At 37.2% G+C, this 26641-nt stretch overlaps 1 protein-coding gene across 5 annotated transcripts in view; it reads right to left on the bottom strand.

The window, feature by feature from the left end:
* The window catches only part of LOC108714430 (netrin-G1), a 152970-nt gene that overhangs the window by 8835 nt on the left and 117494 nt on the right, over nt 1-26641 (bottom strand). The window contains exons 8-9 of one of the 5 annotated variants that reach the window (XM_041590580.1): nt 24740-24799; nt 12863-13030 (exon numbers count right to left, since the gene is read on the bottom strand). The exons of 2 other annotated variants lie outside the window; for them this stretch is intronic. In XM_041590580.1, the coding sequence (XP_041446514.1) occupies nt 12863-13030; nt 24740-24799 (228 nt within the window). The remainder of the gene's footprint in view (nt 1-12862; nt 13031-24739; nt 24800-26641) is intronic. 2 more of the 5 variants (XM_018258648.2, XM_041590581.1) reach the window with 2 other exon arrangements.

Below are 26641 nucleotides of genomic sequence, written 5' to 3'. Positions count from 1 at the left end.
ACATGGAAACCCCACAAAGCATTCAATTAAAAATAATTATGCATGTGAATGTAGTTTCTCTGTAACTCCTCATTAGCGCAGCTCTCTGCTGAATATTCTCCCATGGCATTTTGGCTTATTTATTTATTATTTTCATTTTACTTTCTCTCTAATGAGGGCAACGCACGCTCCGCTGATGAATTTCCAATACAGACTGGACTATCAAACAGAGGTGGCAAGTCAACGGAGAACTAGTGGTGCTTAGCACTTGTTTTTCAAGGGCATCCCCTCATCTAGAGACCTGCGCCAGGAAGACAAAATGTTTATTTAACCTTGTGGCTGTAGGTGCAGGTTAGCAGGTGGAATCAACGGAACAAAACCACATAGTTCTGGGTCAGCACCATAGATGTGAAATAAAGCCAGAGTCAACCAGAAAAAGAATGTATGGAATAAAGTTATTCATGGAGGTGCATTAAAGGGGCTAATAGCAATTGTTCTTTTTGCTTAACTCAGTTCATTGCAATTTCATTGTTTGGTCACGAGCTGGCAGTGTTGGAGTTTACATACTACATGTATGCCTCAGCTTCCTGTTATTCCGACACTGTGGGAAGGACTTCCTGTGGGATAGCTAGCTATGGAAAAGAAAGGGGAGGAGCATTTTGCTTACAAGTGCTAGTGAGAGTGTCAGCTGTTATAGAGGGAGAGCTAATTAAAGAGTCCGGGCTTCGTTGCACCATAAAAAAGAAGGCCCCAGTATTGAATTATTGAGAACACAGCATTTGTTAATACAGTTCAATTAACTGAGTTTCTGCAATTCTCTACATGAGTCTTAACATGTAATAAGCTGCCATAGGTACTGGGGGATTAAATGTGGTTCCCACAACACTCAAGCAGTAGGAATTGTGCTAATGGGAATTAAATAGCATCATCTGAAACCCCAGAGGCAGGTCACCCACTACCAACTATAATGGGATACGGTTATCATACAAGAACCAGATTTAGATTACGGCAGGAGTACATCTGGGGCCCCAGGCTCGGAGACAAACTTTCCTTTGCGAAAGATTCCCCCGAAAACCGAACCGAATCTGAATCTTAATTTGCATATGCAAATTAGGGGTGGGAAGTGGAAAACATTTTTTACTTCCTTGTTTTGTGGCTAAAAGTAACGTGATTTCCCTTTCCTGCCACTAATTTGTGTATGCAAATTAGGATTCGGTTTGGCCGGGCCGAATCCGAATCCTGCTGAAAAAGGCCAAATCCCGAACTGAATACTGGATTCGGTGCATCCCTAGTTATTACTTCTATGGCCATGTTACTTATTCTACTATTCTATTCAATTTGCTGTGTACTTCATGTATGTGCTTGATATAACCTTCACTCTTGTTCCGTATGAGCATTCTCATATTGACAGTACAGTATAAGTGTTCTGTTCTACCACCTCTCTGCACGGTCTATGTATTCTTGTCCCTGGCCAAGTTACGAATTCATGTGGATTCCAGCTGAATATAACAAACTATTTGCCCTTTAACAAAGGAATTTTGTATTCTAAAACACACGAGAACAAGTCATTGACAGATATTTCCCTTCGGAGTCTGCAGAGCAAAATTCCCTGGGAGTCTTTGTGATTTTTCCCTGCTACTAATTACATGGTATTTCTGCGAGTGATGGCTATGTAAGAAGGTCAGACTGAGAGTTTGCCTGAAATCCTGCAAGTAATATTTACTGCTATATTCCACCTACGGAAAATGCACAGGGTCTGCTCAGGTAGCATTTACTCTAAGCACAGAGAGGAAGCCACATACTGATGAGATACCAGCCGGCTATTATATGGGGCAGGCAGAGATGTCAGCTAACCCCATGCTATCAAGGACAATGTTGTTCTAGCACTTTTTAGTCCTTTGCCAAATGGTTACATGGAATAAGGTCATTAATTACAAGGCATCATCTCTCCGATGGCACGCAGCTGGCATCTGGCATTTAGCAAACAAACAGCCCCTTTAAAGCAGGCTTTTTACCCTGTCCGCTGTTTACCAGATTAGCTGTAAGGAGCTTGGCAGGAGGACAAAAGGAAGCAAATGCTCCCTAGGTTTCCAGCCCTCCTCTTCTAAACGTCTATTTCCCAAGAGACTCAGTGGCAACAGGCATAGGGCAAAACAGATTCCTACCAATGTCCTTTTCTTGCTTGCTGCCACCATCTTGCCCTACAGTACTTCCTGTCCTCCGCTCTTCCTAGAGGGGCCCAACTGTTTGCTAGTGCATCTGTATGTGTATGCAAAGATTAATGGCTCAGTATTAAAGCAACGGAAGCGGCGGCCAAAAGCAGGTGTCTTTAGCAAGGGAAAATCAGTTTATAATGTGATATAATGTAATAATGTGTGCAAACAAGCAACTATAAAGATTACAAGCACCTACAGTAAATTAGATTTACTTAACTAAAATCATCCATCATGAATCTTCCTTCCTGCCATTTGCACATGAATACATATCATCTGCATATAGAACACTAGGTGGCAGCATCTACACACTTCTGAAAGTGGCACCAGAAGCTCTCATCCTCGCCATTCATAACAAATAGGTATAATTGTATTTTTTTTTAAAAAAAGGGGAGATTTTGTAAAGCTATTGTTGACCATTTGCTACAGGCCATTATGAGAACCCAAATATAGAGGTTAAATATACAACTGTACAAAAGCGAAACATTTCAAAAATCTTCTTTAGCATCATCTAATGCCAATACATATAATACACAGCACTTTCTGGCAAAGTGATTCTCTTCCCAGGAGAGCAGAGAATCTAATTTACGATGCTGGCAGCACTGAGATTAAGTGGCAAAGTGCAGAAAGAGGTGATGGAGGGATCGAACTAGGCTGAGGTGTTGGAGACCCTGTGTCAGTCATCATTCCTTAGCCATCACTGTGGTACAGGGTGCCTGTTTTTGGAGGCAGGCTTCTCTCTCTCTGTCTGAGTTTACAAACTGATGTGATTTTGTCAGCCTGAGCCTATCATCCAGAAAATGGCACTCAAAATAATATAAAATTGAAAATTCTAAATTGAAAAAAGTGGTGTGCTGTTGTTTCCGACAGTCTGTCATTTACTCTTATGGAAGAGTGCTTGAACCTTTTGGGAGGTTCTGTCTGTCAGCTGTAATATGTCTGCAAAGAAAGAGATGCAGTGAATCCCACAACCGCATACTGATACTTAAGGAAGCTTCAGTAGTCGTGAAACTAAGCATAGCTGTAAACAGTCACACAATATGCTTAGCTTGAGTTGGCATCACTGCAGCCTGGCTTGGCAGGGGAAGTTAATTGAAATTAACAAGAGCCAAAGCTAAGGATATTCTGAACCGGAGGTTATTAGCTCTACACCACAGATTCACTATCCGTTGGATCTGGACCAGGTACTCTTAAGAGAATGGACCATGCCGATAAGCCAAGTTTGGAGAAATAAAGATATTCTAAATGTGAGCCCTGTAGGATTATATAACATTTTAGATATTTCCTGCAAAAATGTACTCCAATAGAGTCTGTACTATTGCTCTGTGGGTAACATGGTGCCACTATGGTTAGCACTGCTGCCTTTCAGTACTAGGGTTTAGGATCTATTCAAACTAGGGCATTTGCTGCAAGGATTTAGTATGACCCCAGTGCAATGTCTGGAAAAAGATGAAACCAGCAAATGACATTTAATTTGGTTTTACGATATGATAATAAAGACATATCCATAGCATCTAAATGCAGAAAGCACAAGAAGCAGAATAGAAAAAGGAGAGGAAGAAAGGTCTCTGTTGTACAAGAAGGATAGACTCATCTTATAACAACATCTGAGCATTTAGGCTATAAAGGCTTGGAGTTATCTATACCAAATTACTCTAAAAAAAGACCCTAAGCTATTGAGGACACATTCCCTCCAGCATGTATTGTCACACTGTCTTGAAGGAGAGTAATAGTGAGATTACGGGGGAGGGATGTAGTGATGATAGGGAAGAGAAAGAGAGGAAGAGATGCATAAAGATACAGAAGAATGTTTCATTCTTGGCAGCTGCCCTGAAAAAAAAGTGATAATTCAAGTCAATTAGGGATTTAATTAATTCAGTTATATGGCAGGCATGCCAAAAAAAAAAAACTGAGCAGAATGTAAGGTCTGCGGGCGCTGAGCATCAGAATAAAAAAACCTCTATGCAATGAGCCAACTCAATGTGAAGTCACTGAAGTTCAAATTATAGAAACAGATAGAAGGATGCAATAAACCACAAAACATTGAGGAAATATAGACACAAAGACTATGGGTTAAAAAGACCCAATTTTTGATGTAAACGTAGAATGGAAGGGGACCACACTGGCTGGTGCACAACCTATTTATGGTGCTGCTGTTATCCAGAAACTGACTAAAACTAAAGCCAAAACTCTGGGCACATGAGAACAAACTCTGTACACTCATTCAAGAAACCAATGTATATGGTTTGTCTCTTGATTTTCTCCTTTCTCCATATCTTTACTTGCCTGCAGTCCTCTTTCTCACCCACTCCTGTAAACAATAAATAACCCCTAAATGTATGTAGGTTGATTTTTTAATAATATAGGAAAATGCATTATGTGCCTCAGTAAACCATAATATATTCCTCCCACAGCAGCAGCAATATCACACATAGGCAATAAATATGAAAGCATGAACCCAAAAAGTGCTGTGTGTACCCATTTACTAAATGCATCATATTTAAGAATTGGGAACAGCAAATTGGCAAAATATATCATTTCAATGTGAAAACCAGTATATATTTAGGATCAGAAAAACCCATGCCCTTGAATTGATACAGCACACTTGTCTTTGTCTAAAGTTCCTACTCTTACTGGACCCATTCCTATGTTATTAGGGTAACTGTGGGAAAGAAACAAGTGTTTTGCACCTCTTATTGGTAGCTTGTCCTATTCTTTCTTCTGCTTTTGGTGCCCCACATTCTCTTTTATCTCCACAAACTATCCATGTCCAGCACAGCTTTATTCAACTCTGTTTATTTAATCAAATAATCCTTTCCCCTTCTAACTCCTTAAAGTGAAAATATTCTGTATTTATAAGAAATGTGTAGTGATGAGCAAAACTGCCCCTTTTCACTTCACCAGCAAATTTCAAAATTTTCAAAATGGCAAAATGTAGGCGTGCATTGTAGTCAATGGGTGTTTTTTCAATGAATTTTTTTCTTATGTCAAACGTATTTAAGTTAACGTGCATTTTTTCTCAAATTTTTATCACAGCAAATGTTTTGAAGTCAATGGGTGTTCTTTCTTGAAGTTATTCTTGAAAAAAAAATACATAATGTCAAAATTTTAGCACAGATTCATAAGAATTTCGCCTTACTTCCCAGCCATGCAGAACTCAAGCAGCTTTGTTTATGACGATCCCTAAGCAGCCCAGACCACACTGAGCATGTGCACAGTCTTGGTCTTGCAAAGATGTTTAACAAAGTTACAAGATGGTGACCCCCTGTAGCCAACTTTGAAAGCATACATTTGTTTGATTAGGCTGGTGGTGCAGTAAGTTCATGTGTATATTTAGTATACAAAATACAGCATTTCTAGCCTTATTCTATTTTAAACTTTACATGCCCTTAAAGACATTTAGAAAATGTGCCTTCAATATGGTTATGTCTCTTTGAGTCTCTTACAACCCACAATAATGGCTGGCTGGGTATGGGCTTTCTCCAGGAGCTGCCAAGCAGCAAGAAAACCAGGCACCATGTTAATTGGTGAGATAGGAAATCAAACCTAGAACGTCTTGCCCTTCATTAAACCTTCTAGTAAAATAAATAAAAAGCTGCTGAGGCCATCCTGTAAAATGCAAAGTTTCTTTGTGGTAAGTGCACAAGGTCTTTTATAGCATTGCGTGCTTCTGTCCGCAGATAAGGTATACATGCACAAGAGCAAGAGTATAAGCACTTCAGCTTATACTGTAAGAATCAAACCAGACTGTGTCTGATCATGACAGATTACTGATGTTTAGCACAAAGATTCTTGCTTGGATATGTGTGCAGTTGTTATGGCTGCACCACAAAAAACGTCAGGAGCTGCACTGATCATACATATTTTATGAAAATTTCCCATGTTCATTTGTGTAATACATTTGAAGGACAAAAAATACACTTGGTGCAGGTGTTGGAAAACAACAGACAGAGATTGTTCCAGTGCATTTTACCTAATGCAAGGAGGGTCTATTGTTGCTTAGCAATGTGATGTCATGCTTGACCTGTAACTAGGGTTGCCACCCGGCCGGTATTTTACCGGCCTAGCCGGTAAAACACCGGCCAGGGCCGGGGCCGGTATTACAAATTTTAGCAATGTAGCTGCCGGTAATTTGTAATACCACTTACAAAATCCCTTGCCCACGATGAAAACTTACATTTTCTTCTGCTTCAGGCGGTGGCCCTGCCCCTTTTGTGATGCTAACCCCCATGGATCCGCCCCTTTTGCATCGTGCCTTGTTGGCTCTGCCCCTTTTTTGTGTCACGTCCCGCCCCTTTATTTTCCACCCCCACCACTGGCCGGTAATTTTTTTTTAAAAGGTGGCAACCATACCTGTAACCCTGTGTGATTTTCTTCTGCCTCTTCCTGCATGTGTTCTCTCTATGAAAGTTCCTGTTGCAGACATGTTATGCTGAAATGTTTATGCTGAGTTCTATAATGTAATCAAGTTACTGTTCACACCGAAGTTGGTGTATCTGTCCTCACTTACAGAGAAGCTGCACATTCACTTCATATCAGCTCTCTGCTTACAGCAGTAATAGCAGAATAAGCTAATGGGTTTGTAATAGATATTATAGCTCCACCCCTACCCAACAAAATATAAAAAAGATAATGTTTTTAGCCCTCTCCGGATTTCCGAAATTGGAAATCAGGACAGGCATCCCTTCCAAAAACTGAGCTGTCCGGGTGAAAACCCTAATTCTGAGCGGTCTAGAAATCTCTATTTACCTCCCTATAGAGTGTACTCATACAGCCAAATGCTTGTATTGTCTAGTGCCAATATACCTTTGTTTCCAATTTGTCCTGTTCTCTTTGTCTAATGTAAGAATTAAGAGCTGATTGTATTAAATAATGTTAAATAGAATGCTATATTTTTTATATATATATAAATATATATATATATATATATATATATATAGATAGACAGTGCTACGCAATATGTTGGCGCTATATAAATACATGTTAATAATATATATCTATATATATATATATATATATATATATATATATATATATATATATATATATATATATATATATATATATACTATCACAGCTCTGAATACATACTGTACATAGATGGTTATTATGTCTGTGCATATAACCTACCAAGGTGCTCTCTATATATCTTTTTTATTTAGTTTTTTTAGATATTAACATATCAATATGCTTTTAGCACAGCAGCTTTAGCTGCTATGCCAGCTGGCCACCAGAGAGTTAAATTGCTGATGCAGCTTGTCGGGATGCCACTTTGCACAGTTCAGAGCTGCTGTTACAAAAGCTGCACATTTCAGTGTAAAGGTGGCCATAGACGCAAAGATCCGCTCTTTTGGCGTCATCGCCAAACCAGCCGATATTTCCTCGATATGCCACTAACGGGCATGGCTATATCGGGGGTAATATGAACGTTCGGCCCTATGGCCGTACGATCGGATTACGATGAGAGAGCAATGGGCTCCGGCAGGACGGTCGGGACAAAATCAAACCTGTCCGATCGACGAAAGCGACCGATTTCCACCGGACGAAAAATGTCGGGACTCTCCAAACACGGTCCGAAAATCGTACCAATCCTCTATTAGAACAATAGGATATTTGCATCTATGGCCACCTTAACTGCTAATATGTAAAGAAATCTTTTTATAGTTACAGACTGGAGAAGTATAATGGAACTTTTAGCTTAGCAACAAACAACATGGCAATTCTTTAAACAAGATACACACAACAAACACACACAACAAACACTGATGATAAAACACAATACAAACACACTCACATGAACTCAGGATAACCATTTCTTATGTACAATAAGAAGCAGACTTATTTCTAAACCCCAGACAATTTTTCTTTCCCAGAGAAAACCACACATTCTAATTAAGATGAAGAGGTTTTCTCCATTCCCAGTTCCCTCGCTGTTCTCTGAGGTGCGATAAAGCTTTGTATTCTTCCTTCTCTCCCACTCTCTGATCTTATCTGATTGGACAGAGACTCGCGACTGAGTCAAGTTACAGCAGAGGTAGGCAGTCTGGTAATGATCATCAGAATGAAGAGCATTAATTAAGTCTACAGAGAGAAATTAGTAGCTTTAAAATGTCTGTCATTTTCAGAGGAGGTGAAAACCCCATGAGAAATGTTTAATTTCATGAGGAAAAAAAAACAACAAGTGAGTAAATCTCACATGGTATATACACAGAATGCAATAGAAAAGAATCGTTAGCATTTAATTGAAATGTAACATTACGCAATGAATTATAATAGAGCATGGAATTAAAAAAAAATATTTGCATAATTAATGTTCAAACAAGCATATCAGTCCTTTATGTTGCACTGCATGGATGGCCCAAATCGGGCAAAGATCTGCTCAATTGGTGACCAAGCCAGTTTAGTGGAAGTGGATCTGTCAGTGTACAGCCGGCTAAAATCTAGCAGATTGAAGATCCAGTCTGTAAGGACTACATCTGAGTATTCATGCAGATCTCTGGATGGATTGTCCCCTAATAATCAGATTTTTGGCCCAGAGGCCAAGTGATCAGATCTGAACAAATTGGCTTACTGCATCTCTCGCCAAATTGGACAAAGATCCTCTAACTTGGTGACCTTGTAATGCAAGTAAAGTTGGCCATATGCTGTAAATTGAGACCTCCTCTCATATGGCAAGGTTGCCAGAAGAGCAATCTATGCCCAATTTAGCCACTCATGTGCTGGTCAAAACCAGAGTGATCTGATTGTTGGCCTGGTGACCAAATATCAGATCAACTGCAGGCCTCTGCGGATCTGTGCTCCATCTATTAACACAAATCATTAAAGGTACAGTACTTCTGCTAAACCTGTTTCCATTACTTGCAAGTACACCTGTTGGTACAGGAGAACCCTGGAGCTACCACCTTCTCTAAGGTGTCAGTTATTCCTGGGCTCCCACCACAGGCTGTGTCATTTTAACACTAACCCCCAGAAATTGTTGAAATTTTAATTCATCACATAGAGAGGGTCATTTCCACTAGGGTAATGGTTAACATATTTATCTGTGACATCATTCATAATAATAACAAGTGACAGTTAGGATTATCCTCAAAGCAGCTCAGTGGGTAGCACATTTGTCCGGCAGTACTGGGTTCCCAAGTTTAATTCTGTCTACTTAATCACTACCTGCAGGGAGTTTATATGTTCTACCCATGTGAGTGTGGGTTCCTCTAGAATCTGGCTTTCTTCCATATTCCAAAAACATACAAGAAAGTAAAATGGCTCCTGATAAGATTGATCCTACTACGTGTGATAGGGACTTGGATTGCAAGGTACTGATGCATAAATATTTAGATGCTATATTAATAACAACTAATAAAGCAACTAGCACTTTACTACAAAGTGCAGTGATGGCAAAGTCCCATCACACATGGAAAAGGATTGCAAATGAATTTCACTCACCTGAAGAATCCATCTATATGACAAATGCATTATTTAATTTTGGAAACTGATGAATATAATGTATATTAAAAATGAATAAAGCCTGGAGCCTTGACTGTGATTCTATTTAAAGACCAGGTGAGCCAGAATTTTTAGGTACATGAGTGCAGGGTGACTGTATTTAGCTTAGGGGCTGACTCCTCGCCTTTATTACAGATTACTGCAGACTTCAGTTGGTGGTGGGAATAAATATATTTAGTTAATTTAATGCAAATTGCTGGGGAGTACTGTGTGCCAATCATTGGATGACCATTTCTGACTTTTGCAAATGTATCCTTTTTCTGATTTGATTCGATTTTTTGCTTAGATAATGTAATGGATATTACCATGCTTCATATGGAAATGAAAGCTCAGGAAAGGGCAGGAGGACTAGCTAAAACTGATACACAGCTCAGTAGGGCCTATTTACCAATCTTACAGATTTTCGACACGCTTTGTCAAATTTAAAGCACGGAAAAAGTGGTGATAAACTATTCACTACAAAGTACTGCAGTATTTGTTATTTGCAACTACTGAATGTGCCTTGGGTTATGATTGACAACTTTGTCAGCCTTTACCCCACCAATGCTATGGAGACTCATGTCATCCTTTACATACAGTTCAAAATATGACCAATAAATAAATACTGCAGACTGTTTTAATAACCACAAGTGGCAATGTTATTTGTCCATTTTTATATACCTTTAAATATGAAGAAAATAATTGTATCGCATTTATATAAGTTCTATCGCTCGCCCACTTATAGCTGAGTATATGCCATAAATATTATATGTGCATGTACTTAAAACTATCCTCACCAATGCAACACATTAAGGGGCACATTTACTTAGGGTCGAATATCGAGGGTTAAGTAAAATCCTTCGACTTTGAATATTGAAGTCGAAGGAATTACCGCATTTCCTACGATTGTACGATCAAAGGAAAAATCGTTTGATCGAAGGATTTTAATACATAAATCAAAGGATTTTCCTTCGATCAGAAAATTGTTAGGAAGCCTTTGGGGACCTTCCCCATAGGCTAACATTGCACCTCGGTAGGTTTTACTTGCCAAAGTAGGGGGTCGAAGTTTTTTTTAAAGAGACAGTACTTCGACTATCGAATGGTCGAATAGTCGAACGATTTTTAGTTCGAATCGTTTGATTTGAAGTTGAAGGTCGAAGTAGCCAATTCGATGGTCAAAGTAGCCAAAAAAATCAGTCGAAGTTTTTTTTATTCTATTCCTTCACTCGGACTAAGTAAATGTGCCCCTAAGCATTGTTTTGTTTCTATTTGTTTTGTAAGTTGTTGTATAAGGCAAGCATACCCTGGTTTTAGGTCCATTGGCACTTGTAAACTCCTTCAGTCATGTTCTGGAAGTCTACAGAAAAGGTAAAGCCTTACATCAGACTTATGCTCTTTTTTTGAAAGGGTGCTAGGGCTTGCTTTGTCTGCATCAAAGGTCATGGGGTGCAGAGGATAAAACTCTTATTACACCAAAAATGACCTTTTATGAGTAAAATGGTACAACAAACCCACAAAATGTTATTGTGGTTGCGGTAGCTTTATTATAGTGTTTATTATAGTGTGAGATGCATTTATCTAGCGTCTGATAGGGTAGATTAGGGTAAATTAGTTTACTAAATTACTCTCACAAATTCTTTCAGTACGAGTGGCAGTTGCAGGTTGGCAAGGCCCAAATAAACAAAGCACAGGTGATCACTGAGTGGTTGATGAGCACAAACACAATGAAGGGCCTGAACTAGGGGTATGTAGAATAGGCATGTACCTACCGTACAATGGGATGCAGTGCAACTTGGAGGAGGTTAGTAAGTAGGCAGTGGTGAAGGTAAATTATTAAATGAGGGCCAGTGGGGAAGGGCAGGGGTTGGTTGTGAACAATCCGTGTTTGGCAGGAGGGGGGCAGGATGACTATGTGCTTGTTCTTGGGTTCCAATAAAACTTGGCTCAGTGCTACAACATCAATATAGATGATTAACATCTTTTATGGAATTTTTATAAAAGAATTATGTTGCATCGCTCCAACAGGATTCTAAAAGGGTTGCAGAACCTCTGCCAAATCACATAGATGCTGTGTTTCTAGTCTAAGGTGGCCATAATCCTAAAGACCCTGTGGACACTTTGGGGCATTTTTATTAAACAGTTAAGCAGGGAATTCTCATATTGCACCAAATGAGAATTACAAAATATTATACCAATAATAAGAATGTCAGTGTTTTCTCTGTGGAGTATTTGGAGAAAGTGATTCCCCTTTTTTTATAACTACACCCTCTTTTTAACAGTATTTCTTTATTGTGTTGGTTTCGTTATTAAAAATAAGGGCCCTGACTTTAAAGCGACATTAATGAAATTGAACAGTGTAATCTGTACAGTGGTCTTGAGTAGGGACCCTCAAAAGGAAAATTAAAAGGAAAAATATACTCTGTATATTGGCATTGTATTTTTGCTAAAAATTGCTCAGTAAATGATAAGGATATAGGTCATTCTGTGCAGAATCATTATTTATTTACAAACAAACATATGTTCAGGATATACCAATACATATGCAAACTACTGACAAGCGGATTGCTTTGTCAATTTAAAATAACCATTCCTATTATATACTTTGAAGAGACCAACCTATATAAATGTATTCAAATGCAGAATATACCACATCTGTTGTTCTCAGTATTCATATTTGGTTGGTATACTGTCCATTTATTAAGTTATGCTTCTGTCAAGTAGCAGAAGACTGGAGGCAGAATAGGAACTGCTAAAACCCCTGAGCAAAAATTATTTGGGGAATACTTAGTTGTGCTTCTGTAATCAGAATTACAAATTTCACTCATATGTTAAATGGTAGAAGTAGGGGTTCTGGGTAAATCATGATTACGCTGCCAGAGCCATGAATTAGGAAAGTTTTGTTTTACCCTGTACGGTAATTTTCTACATCCTATACAAATGGCTGTGGAATAATTTAGGCTGGTATATGATTATGCTAATTCTTTGCAAATTCAAAAGATCAAAAGACACAAAACCTCCCTTCCATCTAAACAGGAAATTTCCTAAATACATTTTAAACATTAGAAAATACAACAGCAGTGAATAAAATGTATCTAAAACATGTATATCAGAAAAAACAGCCCCATTAACATTATATACTCCATAATGTTCCCTTCCCTCCCGTCTGAGTGGCAATGTTTTGAGAAACTAACCTATGCAAACATTAACATCGTCCAGTTTGGCAGACCCATTTCTGTGGAAGCCTTTCTTGCACTTCTCACATTGCTGACCACGAGTGTTGTGTCTACAGCTCACGCAGACCGCCGTGTCCACAACCTCGATGTAAGTGCATCGATTCGAGTGCCCGTGGCAATAGCAATCTTGTGGGGAAGGAAGGTGGTGGGAAAGAGAAAGAAAGAGAGAAGGCATGCTTGGTAAGGACTGTGCGAGGGAGATGGTTGGATGATGTTAGCATGATGTCATGGAAGTGAGATCAGTGAGTTAATAATTAGTGAGGGTGATGAAGATGAACTGTGAAATGGAATCTCACACTAGTTATGTCTCCCTTTAGATAAAGATTCAAGCGATCTCTATCTACATATTAGGAAATAAAATAAGGCAATAAAGAAGCATCAGATTTTCAGTGGTGCAGGTGTTCGACAGCTGCATTTGTCTACAAAACCACTGTGCATTTTCCATTAATATATATATATATATATAAAGGCGTATCAATAACCAATATTTAAATGCACCAATATTAAAACACCAATGTAAGGTTGAACCACTTTTAATGCTATAAAATCTCTGTTGTCTAAATGAGTTTTATTGACTTCAATAGGTTATGTCAGGTTTAGAGAGGTGCAAAATACAGCAGAAACCCCATTTTACATTTATAAGGGGACCAGAAAATGGTGTAAATGGGGAAAATATAAAATCAGGGAGATGCATTATGCAATTTATTATATTGGTGGGGCCCTTCAAAAACAGTGCAAAATTAGGGAAAATTGAGGTTTCACTATAATGTTGTTAGTTTAGTCATTAGCTTGGCATATCCACCATACACCTATAGAAATATGCAGATTAACTCTTTCTTTTTAATGAATTATTTAAGTAACTTTAATGCATGGTGCTAATTAATATCAATATTACGAGGTCCTCTGCACTCAACCCGTTATAGGTATATTTAAGACATTGAGACATTTTGGGGCAGATGTATGAAGGGTCGAATATCGAGGGTTAATTAACCCTCGATATTCGACTAGGAACTAAAATCCTTCGACTTCGAATATCGAAGTCGAAGGATTTAGCGCAAATCCTACGATCGTACGATCGAAGGATTATTCCTTCGATCGAACGATTAAATCCTTCGAATCCAACGATTCGAAGGATTTTAATCCAACGATCGAAGGAATATCCTTCGATCAAAAAAACTCAGGCAAGCCTATGGGGACCTTCCCCATAGGCTAACATTGACTTCGGTAGCTTTTAGCTGCCGAAGTAGGGGGTCGAAGTTTTTTTTAAAGAGACAGTACTTCGACTATCGAATGGTCGAATAGTCGAATGATTTTTAGTTCGAATCGTTCGATTCGTAGTCGTAGTCGAAGGACGAAGTAGCCCATTCGATGGTCGAAGTAGCCCAAAAAACACTTCGAAATTCGAAGTTTTTTTAATTCGAATCCTTCACTCGAGCTTCATGAATCGGCCCCTTTGTGTATACAGCTACTAAAAGTATCATAAAAGACATTTTTCAGTAGCAGTATGCACAAAATGTCTCAATGTCTTAAATATATTGATAATGGGTTGAGTGCAGAGGACTTCTTGTATTTGTCTACTTTCTAAAAAAAAACTTTTACTCCATTTTTTGGTGTTAAGTGTATCACACACCTCTATAAGTATGCGCCCTCAGCATGAGAATGAATGCAGTGATGTCACCAGGCAGGAGAAGCAGACTAGCAGCAGATTGTATTACACCAGAGATCTTCAATAAAGCCTTTAGCCATGCTGGAAAAAATGAATTTTCTCTTAAATGTTGGATGAAAATTACAAATATATCTATGTATTTCAAATGTAGCTTATAGGTTCAATTTAGGGGGCCCATTTATTAAACCTCAAATTTATCTGGTTGAGGTTTTTAAGGGAAAAACTCGAATTTTTCGTGGAATTTTTTTTTTTTGGAGATTTGTTATAACCCAAAAGCTGCTAAAATTCTGAATCCAAAACCATCTTAAACCTGTCGAGGTCATGTAGAAGTCAATGGCAGATGTCCCTGAAGTTGTTTCTTGACATTACGATCTGCGCTAGATAATCTGATAAAGACTATGTTTTTGTCTGATAATCTGAAAAAGTTGAGTTTTCACATCAAAAATTCGATAGAGTAGAAGTAGAGTTTTCAGATCGTACAATATGAATTTTTGTTAAATTATTGATAAAATAGTTCAGTTTGTGGGAGGGAGTTTGGTCAACTTTGTTTTCATAAAAAGCTGAGATTAATTTGAGTTTTAGTAAATCAGCCCCTAGGTGTTCCTGCAAGATACAGATAATTGCAGGTGGGTTGAGGATTTAATGTTCCAATGCACAAGTTTCAGATCCTTCATGACAAAGTCATTATACTATTTCTAATTTCTAATATATCTAAATAAATATAATCTAATCTGGCAGCTGGGTGTGGCATTGCTATTAGTACAGGATTTACACAAAAACCACATGCTGTAGATTGTGATATGTCTACGGTTGGCCCTCAAAGAGTTGGCCCTCACAGAGCCCAGAATTGCTGGCATACAATACCCAATTCAAGGACCACCATTTTGGAATCACTTGACTAAATGATGATGGAAAAAAGAGGAAGTGATTACAGGAAATGAGTACATAAATTTGAAAGTAAAATTCAGATATATCTCGTGCATACAGTAAGCACAACTCATCTTTACAAAAGGGAAGATGATTGGAGGAATCCAGAGGGGCCCTCATAGTTCTGTTGTACCTCTGTTATGTACAGAAGCCCTCAAAGTAAAAGTGAATTGATTATTCTGATAAGTGTTGCTGGAAAGAAGACTGAAAGTTGACATAGGGAACCAAATCAATACAGAATGGAGATATGTACAAGGAATTGTCTTCACAGCATATTGCTTGGACTAGTGAACAGGTTAAGTTTTTTTTTATAGTATAGATACATATGGTACCTTTACAGTATTCCTCCATCTATGCAGTGTGAGTTAAGGCACACAAATAAGTACAAATCTATTGATATGGCACAAGGAAGCCTTTATATTATGGCACTAAGGATGATACTTTGGGATATACAGACATGCTGGCAGCAAGTAGAAGAAACCTTAATGTTTGCACTATTTCTGCAAGGCATGTTAAAGGGCATGTAAAGGCAAAAAAATTAATTAAAAAGAAACCTATCTCCAATATACTTTAATTAAAAAATGTGTACCGTTTTTATAAGAAACCTGACTGTATGCAGTGAAATTCTCCCTTCATTTATTGCTGTGGATAGGAATTGTCAGATGGTCCCTAACTGCTGAGCAGGGAAACAATCATACTTATGATTAGTCTTAGTCTTAGTCTTAGTCTTGCAAAGATGTTTAACAAAGTTACAAGATGGTGACCCCCTGTAGCCAACTTTGAAAGAATAAATTATTTGTTTGATTAGGCTTGTGGTGCAGTAAGTTCATGTTTATATTTAGTATACAAAATACAGCATTTCTAGCCTTATTCTATTTTAGACTTTACATGCCCTTTAAGTCATATTTTCCTTCAAAGAATATACACTGAATAAGTATTGCTAATGTTTCTGAATTATCTGCTTTATTCAAGTCCTCTCCTCTCCTCATATGCGTATCTCCCATTCAAACCATTGCTTGCTTGCTAGGTTATATAAAACCCTAGCAACCAGATAGCTGCTAAAACACCAAACTAGAGAGCTGCTAAAACACCAAACTAGAGAGCTGCTAACCAAATAGCTAAATAAAGCTATCAAGACCAATTCCACATTGTCTCAGAATATCAATGTCGACATCATGCTAAAAGTTAATAAAAAGGTGAACTATCCCTTTAAGACCTATTTGAATGTTTGCGTGAGTTTTCTACATATTCCGAATATTTTGTTTTAAGGTTAAAAAAAAAAACCAACAGAAGACAATACACAATTGAAGAAGGGTGCTATTTTTTCATACAGTATATGCATATGGCTATAGCCTAAGCTTCTTCTTCCATAAAAATAGCATGTATATATCAACGATATATATATATGTTGTTTGTTAAGGTAAATGTCATGTTCCTGTGGGTGAAGGGAACTCGGTTCCTTCAGACTTGTGACTTGAGTTCAAGTTAAAGGGAACTTTGCCTGGCTCTCTGCTATAACCCTATTGTTATACACAGCAGCACGTGAATAAACTTACTGATTTGAGGAAAGAAACCGTATCTACACAGCAGTTAAATACAGCAAATAGAATTCAAAGAGTGAAAACTAAATTAATATGTATGAACGTTACAGAACACTCTTTCGTATGAGAAGAGCGTGTAGGGCAGGCAAAGTTTTTCTTAAAATCAGACTTAAGGGGTGAAAGATTGACTGTCATAGGAATCCTTCCTAAGAAGTTAGAGAAATGTAGTACAGTACTTATGTCTCTTTATCTTCATAATACTATTCTTCCGAGGTTTCCTCTTTCTAATTTGAAGGATTCAAGCACAAAAGCAGATAAATCATCTCAGCAAGCAAACTTCTCAAGAATAAATGCAGGAAATATAGATGCAATATCTGTATATATGGCCTTAGTTCTAAAGACTCAAAATAAAAAGCAGCATTCTGCCATGGACTATACACTATACATATACACTTGCTTGTATATCTTTCATGTAACGATAACCTCCAAATATAGATCTGAAATGTGGTGTTAGGTGCTGCCCATCTGTGATGTCACGTGATTTTATGGCGGCCGCTGGTTCCCCACTCTATGTATGCATAGTACAGGTATGGGACCTGTTATCCAGAATGCTCCGGACCTGGGGTTTTCTGAATAATGGATCTTTCCATTAAGTACAACATACTGTTTTATTATTATTATTACAGAGAAATATTTTTAAAAAAAATTCTTTGGATAAAATGGAGTCTATAGGAGAGGGCCTTTCCATAATTTGGAATTTTCTGGATAACAGATCAAATACCTGTACAGGTATAGGACCTGTTACCCAGAATGCTTGGGACCTGGGGTTTTCCAGATAAGGAATCTTTCAGCAATTTGAATCTCCATACCTTAAAGGGCATGTAAAGTCTAAAATAAAATAAGTTTAGAAATGCTGTATTTTGTATACTAAATATAAACATGAACTTACTGCACCACAAGCCTTATCAAAAAATAATTTATGCTTTCAAAGTTGGCTACAGGGGGTCACCATCTTGTAACTTTGTTAAACATCTTTGCAAGACCAAGACTGTGCACATGCCCAGTGAGGTCTGGGCTGCTTAGGGATCATCATAAACAAAGCTGCTTGAGTTCTGCATGACTGAGAAGTAAGGCGGGGGCTCCCCCTGCTTTTCATAAGTATGAATCCCTATCAATTCCTATCCACAGCAGTAAATAAAGGGAGAATTTCACTGCATACAGTCAGGTTTCTTATAAAAACGGTACACATTTATTAATTAAAGTATATTGGAGATAGGTTTCTTTCTCATTAAAGAAAGTATAGATGGGATTTAATTTTTTTGCCTTTACATGCCCTTTAACATGCCTTGCAGAAATAGTGCAAACACTAATGGTTTCTTCTACTTGCTGCCAGCATGTCTGTATATCCCAAAATATCATCCTTAGTGCCATAATATATAGGCTTCCTTGGTTCCTTGGTTAAAGAAAGTAAAAATGGGATTTTATTTTTTTGCCTTTACATGCCCTTTAAGTCTACTAAAAATAATTTCAGATTGTTTTTTCCAATAAGGATTCATTGTATTATAAAAAAATGAATTAATTTTTAAAAATGTGAATTATTTGTTTTCAGTGGTGTCTATGGTCTTTCCATAATTCAGAGCTTTCTGAAACAGAGGGGTTTCGAGATAATGGATCCCTTCCGTGTATCTCCCTCTCCGGGCTGCTACAAAGTCTCTGTGGTACTAGTGCTTTCTGAAAAATGACATTATGTTCTCGTCGCCTTTGTAACTTTGGTTTGAAGCACATAGTACTAATTAATTGCAAACAGATTCATCAACCTACCATTTCTAAGTCATTACTTCTGTCTTGCTATGTCAAGAATTAAGTTTATTGATTTGGATTTTGTTCTACAAGATTAACAAAGCTGCTTAAACGAGGCTTTTTAAAGCTTCAATCACAAAAGGAGGTTGTTGCAAAAAAAAAAACAAAAGTTTGGTGCTTAATATAAAGTAGTTACTGTTTTCATAGGGCAATATAAAATAGACATTTAATAAAGCATATACATGTGTGTGTATATTAAGCTGTTCATACAGGCTGATGTTGGCTTCTGATATTGGCTACCCTTGACTAGACCAGATTGTGTTTCTTTACTGCACGGCTTTAGGGACTCCCTCCATTTCAATTACACCCTCTCTTACTTAACCACCTTACCGCAACTCAGTCTGAGAGAAACTTCTAACACTGATTACCCTGAAGTATCACCTTATTTCCAGAGCTGTTATCCCTATTTGGCCAACCACACCAGCAGATATGCTAGAATTCTGGGCTATGTAGTTCCTGCATGCTCACGTTAATGCTTTAGTTCCTCCTCCCTTGCCAGTATTTCAAATGATGCAGAAAAGAAAAACTGTATCGCAGATGGATTTCCGCATATAAAAATGTTATTTACTCATACTTTTTGAAGGAAACAAATTACAGTGATATGTATATTAGGGGTTTCTGTGCTGTGTGGGGCTCTTTAACAAATTTTGGTTCGGAAACCAGAGTTTTCTGTTTAAATAGGAAGTCATTAACACTAGGGAATATTAGTACGGGTAAATAAAGTATACGATTCTTATTATTATTTCTCTTATGCTCTCTATTAATTAAATACAAAGGGAAAAGTAAAAGAAAACTATAGTGTCAATTAAATAAGGAAGACATATCCACTGTACCTTCTTTTTTAATCCCAGATATTTTGGTACATTCAGGGAGAATGCATTGATGGCCACAAAGGCCCATTTGTGACATTTTCATAAAAATGCAATGTGCTTTGTAGGCTTACAACATATAGAAATGATACAAGTGTAAGTGGTGATTGGTTTCCTGTTGGTAACTGCACATTTGCTATTTAACATCTGTGTTAGTAAATCAGCTTTAAAGTCCCCATACACAGTCAATGGCAGGGCACAATATGGCTTTTTAATAAAGTAATTTGTTAAGAAAAAATATTTTTGCACAGCAAACCCAGCTGTTACTGTTACTGATAAGGAGAGATCAGCATGTTACATTCTTCTAGCCATCTCTGGTGGAATGGGATCAGCTTGCTTATTGGCATTAAGCTTCTTGTTAACCTGCATTACATATTCTATCCCCCATTCTGTATTCTCTAAGTTTTCTTCTGTTAACGAGTGAGCTTTCAAATACAGTGATTCAGAAAACAAAGAGGCAGGTAGACTTATTACCTGGCATCGACAAAACGGTGCTTTATGTGCAAAATGATTATCACAACATTTCTAGCCACAATGTAAAAATGATGTTTTATTAATCTTGTTTGCTCCCATGCACCCTTGCAGAGCTTTGCTATGGAATGGACGAAAATAAATTGCATCAGCCTTTCTCTGTTATACATGACTGTATATGTAATATTTTATGTGCAGCATATTATAGAATAAAGGAAAACAAAGAAACCGGATATAATGCATTTTGTTAGAGGTGAAAATATTGCTGCCCATAACAACTTCAGATATGCAGGCTCCTATTATATTGCCACATCTGTGTGCCTAGGGATGTAGCATTATAGAGTTTCAGAAAATTTAGAGCCCACTAGAAACATATTTGGCTGTTAAGTAGCAGGTCTTGGGGTTTGTTAGTTGTAAGGATTGCCTAATATTTTGGGCTTTTATCTATTTTCCAAGATGGCTGGTCTGTACAGTAAGAAGAGAGGCTGTAGGAAAACAAGGGGTACCAGTGAAATTGATCATAAATGTTACAGGAAAAGTAACAGAAAGTAACCCAAATTGGCAGGACCATTAATTTCTGCTCCTCAGATGTGCTGATGAGCAAAGTTATACCCATGTAATCCCCTTTACTACATTAACATAAGCAACATATGCAAAGGCTTTAAACAATACCAAATGGTGGGTGGTAACATAAATAAATAAATAATATAAATAAATAAAAACTCAGTCACCTTTCAGCTGAAGGTAAAAACAAAAGTGACAAAAGAAGCAAAAAAAAATAAGCTAGACAATAGACATAAAATTAAATTTTGACAGAAACACAATAAAAAAAAGACAGATCTGAGCCAACACTGTTTCTTGTATATTCTGGCCAGTAGCCAGCAGCTCTTTCAGTCACACTCTCCTAGTTATACTCCAAAAAGACTGAAGGCCTCTATAGCAAATGTCCTCTTTCCGCTCTACATCCCGTATCTCAGTCTGGGGCAGTGTACATGCTACACAGTCTCTGCTTTCTTCATCTACATGCTAAAATATCAACAGTTTGATTCCTTTTCCTTCAAGGTGAACTATTATCTACTTCAATAATTTTTCATTCCCACAATCAGAATATAGCACATCCACTGGGAGTCTATAGCCTGAATCTTCTTTTGCAGATTCCCTAACCGTTCCAGCTTTCTTCCAGTTTCTGTGCTAAACTAAAATGTGTGCTAATGCCAAACACAGAAATAAGAATTACAAGACAAAAGGTCTTGTATTTATAATGGGGCTGTTCATGGTACCAAATTATAATAAATTATAGGATAAGTAAACCTAGCCCTTTTTTTAAGTTCCAGAACAATTTAATTTTTATTAACTGAAATTATTTTAATACAGTTAGAGAGATATTAGAAAGAGAGAGAGAGAGAGAGACAATCAGAAGAAAAACTTTTGTAATGTTGTTCTACTTAGGAAAGCGATTAGACGCATCAGATGCCTATACTATATTTTTCCTGAGCAGAGCAACATTAGGACAGTTCTCAATTCTCCTTCTGAATATATCTCTTCTGACTTTGTATGTCTCATATAATAAGCCATGACCTGAAAAAAGGGGAGGTGCTGTGAGTGAGCTCTCTGTCCAAGAAGTAGGAACCTGGAAGTGAATGACTAGCTTGTGCAGGTTGAGAGAGCTGAAATGAAACTAGTGTGATTTAAATATAATTTTGTATGAAATAATTTACCTTAGTAGAGACTGAGGTACTATCACAGAGCAGGCTTGCTATTTGTATTTACTGAGGACCAGTCTGTTTTGGTTTCAAAGAAATTAACTTTAATTTGTCTGTTGCATATGCTACATACAATTGAAATATATTTTGTGGACGACAAACCCTGCTGTAAATTAAACCCAGATGAACACCTGCTTGAAGTTATCCTGGATGTTGCTGTCTATCACTTTGGAAAAGTATATATATATATATATATATATATATATATATATATATATATATATATATATATATATATATATATATATATATATATATATATATATATATATATATATATATATATATATATATACAAGATCCCAAAGGTGCACACCGTTTACTCAGGAAAATACCTGGGTGCCCGCCAGATAAGGGTAAACATATATAAAGAATGTTTTAAGTCAAAATTAAGAAAAATATTTATTAGACTCAACGGGGATCTTCGTCAAGAGTATACTGACAAACAACCAGATAACCTGTCCACCCACAGAATATAAACCCATGACCATTTATTTGGTGCCAAACTCATTGCTAAGCAACCAATGGAGCTGTCAGTCCACTTGTGTAGTATAGGAAAATTGGTGTGCAGGGGTAGAATGGGAAAAGAACATGAAGCGTCAATAGAAGGAAGTATAGACTAGAGCAAGTACACTGCTCAAGGGAAAGTGTCACTGTGCCAAATAAAAGCCACCAGGTTTTGGCACGGTGACACTTTCCCGTCTACACGTCCCTTGAGCAGTGTACTTGCTCTAGTCTATACTTCCTTCTATTGACGCTTCATGTTCCCAAACTACACAAGTGGACTGACAGCTTCATTGGTTGCTTAGCAACTAGTTTGGCACCAAAAAAACGGTTATGGGTTTATGTTCTGTTGGTGGACGGTTTTTCTGGTTGTTTGTCTGTATACTCCTGACGAAGATCCCTGTGGGGGGATTGAAACGTTGAGTCTAATAAACATTTTTCTTAATTTTGACTTTAAACCCAGTGAGCGCCGCTATTCTTTACATATATATATATATATATATAGACATGCACACAAACACAGTATATATACACACTTCAATATGTTATCCGTTTACAAATTCATTGAGGAAGGGGAGCACACAGCAGCAAATTCATACAGTGTTACAGATGTGGCAGATTTTAGATCACCCCCCAATTTGGCTGCTGCTATAGGCTGTTTTTTTACATCTAACAAATTATTTTAGTTCTTCTTTGGGTCGTATTAATACTAAGCTTTCTGAGGCTAATCAACTAGTTTCTGAGCTATCATTTCCATTAAATGGATGCAAAAGATCAGATTTTTGACAATCTCCCATACTGTCTGCCAGAAGCAGTGATCAGCCTGACAGGGTGTATGTGTTTATGCAGCTTGTGTGTGCAGATAGATGCGCCTGTGTGTGGGGGGCTTCGTACTGAAGAAATAATCTTTTGTAAAAGTGCGCTGTGCACAATTAAAATTTGCAATGCAATAACTGCCTAATGAACAATATGACATTGTATAATGCAATTTTTTTGTTCTTATTTATGAAGTTTGTTTATTTTTACGACTTTTATTACATTTCCCCCCAAGAGTTTTAGCTCTGTTGCTGAAGCTGACACTTTTCAAGACACAATTAAAAAGATATGTGCTAATGTTGAAAGAAGAAAGAAGTTCTCTTAAACGAAGTATGCTATACACAATGGAATCAAGTACCAGAGGTGGCAATAATAATTAACTAGGTAATAAAAGGAGTTATGAAACCATAACTGGGGAATATAATGGCTCTATCATCTGTCACTGGATTCTGCGTGTTTAGATTTCTCACAGTCTTATCTTTCAAGGCCTCTTGTCATGTCTTAAGGCCCGCCATGTTTACATACACAAGTGTTTCCAATGGTCTCTGCCATTGTGTACCTGTTCAATGTTCTTGTTATCAGATAGTAACTACAGATTTGAAAGAAATATCATTATGTCGTTAGACCTTTTTGGAACCAAAAGCATTCCTTTTTGTACCTACCTAATTATACATGAGCATAATAAATTGCATGTAAGTTGAAATGCAATCAATTAGTAATCTAATTAACTACCTTGCACCAGAAAGAGGGAAACCAAAACTAATTAAATTTTTTCTGTTTAGCCCAAAAATAATATTCTCTGCAAATATTATTAATTGAACTCATGTTAAGGAAAGTTCCTTTCTGTCCTCATGAATGCTGCCCTTACCAAAAACAGAATAATGTAAGCTATTCTTATTTACAAGATCCGCCACAAATATGTATTCTTCCAGTGAACAACTCTGCTGAATCTAGCCTTTCAGTTTGGACAACAGTTTGTATAATGCTGCAGTGCCCAATGCCAATGGATTCTGTGAGCTTTGTATCAATGCTGGTTATGCCTCAACCAATCAGGGTTCTTACCTTTATAGGCAAAGTCTTTACAACATAGCCATAACAACAAATATAGAGAAAATTACACTGGATTTCTCCATAAACTGTTTAATCTCTCCACATCACTATACAATAATAAGATTATTTGTGTTTGAAAAAATTAACCATCTTAAATTCTATATTAAAAATGAAAATGTGTAGCTTTAGTAATGTTTTTTTTTTACACAATGTCTCTGCATTGTATGCAGTAAGGTGACCTACTGTGTGTACTATATTTCATTAATACATGATTATTATTATTAACAAGAGGTGGAATAAAATCTGCTGAATCTGTACTGCAATGACACAGACTGGGCCAGGACCACTGTATGAATGGAAAGTCCTACCTCTTTTGTGGCTCGAAACTTGAGCAGGTGACACAGTAGAGAGGGCTAATTTGGGGAAAACTGGACAGATAGGAAGAAAAAAGGAAATTAGAAACAGAAATAACAAAAGCAAAAGAAAAATGTAAGGCGATTAGAAAATCAAACTGGGAGAATGAACATTCAGAAATGGAATTATGTTCAAATTAAATATAACTTGAGATGAAATTACTGTATTGTTATTTTCATGCTCTTGTAAGAACACCACTATACTGAATGCAATCCTAGTTATCCAGCTAAGCATGGACATGGCATAGGAGTTTGAAACAGTCTTAAATGGAGAAGAAAATACAGGAAGGTGTTATTACAAGGAATTGTTTTACAGAACTAAATATAACTGCTAACAGAAGCCATTATAAATATGTAATTGCCTGAAAGGAGCAGTGGCTTGATTTATTAAAATTTGTAGGGGTTTCCATGTGTTAAACTTTCACATTACACATGTAAGTAAAACAAGTATTAATATTTGCATCCTGTAGAGTATGCTTTGATATATGAATATGGTTTACAAAATCACCCACTCCACATAATGAAAAAAGAAACAGTTAAAAATGCAGAAAACAAACATAGTTAAATAAGCAAGTCAAGACCACAGAAACCAGTTATAATAAACAGCAAGATTGTTTTAGTGACTAGTAATATAGAGCAGTTATTTATAGAAAGAGCAGTTAGTTATAGATGTGGGTTATGCAAAGTAGTGTAAGGGAAGTAGGAAGCTGTTAAAATGAAGAATAGGAGTTATATAGGGAGGCATGAAGCATTAGGGAGTGGTTGCGCAGAACGGGTGCCCTATGAAACCATATAATAAAAAACAACTGGATCAATTAAAGGTAAGAGGTGTATGGATAAAACCATTCAGTGCCTGGAACCATAACACGGCACATAAACAGGAGTTAATACAGTCATAATGTACAAGGGATTCATTCTATTAATTTGTGGGGCTGTTATTGCTTAAATAACCTGCAGCAGAAAGTAAAATGATGATGTCATAAAACTAACGATCCGTGTCACATGTAAGGAACATCATTAACACTATTCTAACAAGTGACAGGGCCGCAAGGAATAATAAAAGAAAATGTTGGTGGCTTTCTCTCAGCTGTGCTCCCTCCCTACATCCCCTCCTTCTACCCTCACATTTCTCAAATTGTTTAAATCACTGCCTGGGAAGACTCACAAGTCCTCAACTCACATTTGCTGCACAGCCACTGCTTATCCATGCAATTAAGGCCAGTGATTCAGACACGTTTTGTTCTGTTACGGTTATAGTGCAGAGACCCAGACACAATCATTTGAAGCAGATGAACAAGATAATTGCATTTATTTGCAATCTATGAATCTAGGTCAGGATCTGATTTATCTCAGTTCCCAGGGTCCAAAGATTTTTTCCCCCCTGAGCTGTAAATCTAAGGACGATTGCTACTGTATTTTATGAGAATGCTAATCTGCCGTCTATTTACCAACCCTCTTTATAGAATACTTCTTTGCCAATGGACAACATACTGTATACACGGTCATGGCAAATGTGTTTGGAAAAACCATACACATACTTCTGAGAGAATTCCTGTGCAAAATCACTTTCAGTTTTACAACAGCTTTTCAGCTTCATTTTCTAATGGGAACCCAGAGGCCAGGGGATGATATACAGCAACCATTATAACATATTTAAAAATATTACTAAAATTAAACAAATCTTCATCTTCAAGCATGTACACCTATAAAGCCTGAAACTGAAATTAGAAAATAAAAAGTAGTCAAGAAGAGAATTTTCACCTAATTCTTACTATAAATAGCCTTTCAAAAATGACTAGGACAGTAAATAAACACACACTACAAATCTCAATTGATTTTACCCTTAGGACTGGTACC

This window comes from Xenopus laevis, chromosome 4L, assembly GCF_017654675.1.
Source record: "Xenopus laevis strain J_2021 chromosome 4L, Xenopus_laevis_v10.1, whole genome shotgun sequence".
Lineage (NCBI taxonomy): Eukaryota > Metazoa > Chordata > Amphibia > Anura > Pipidae > Xenopus > Xenopus laevis.
This window is presented reverse-complemented; position numbering and strand designations above follow the sequence as displayed.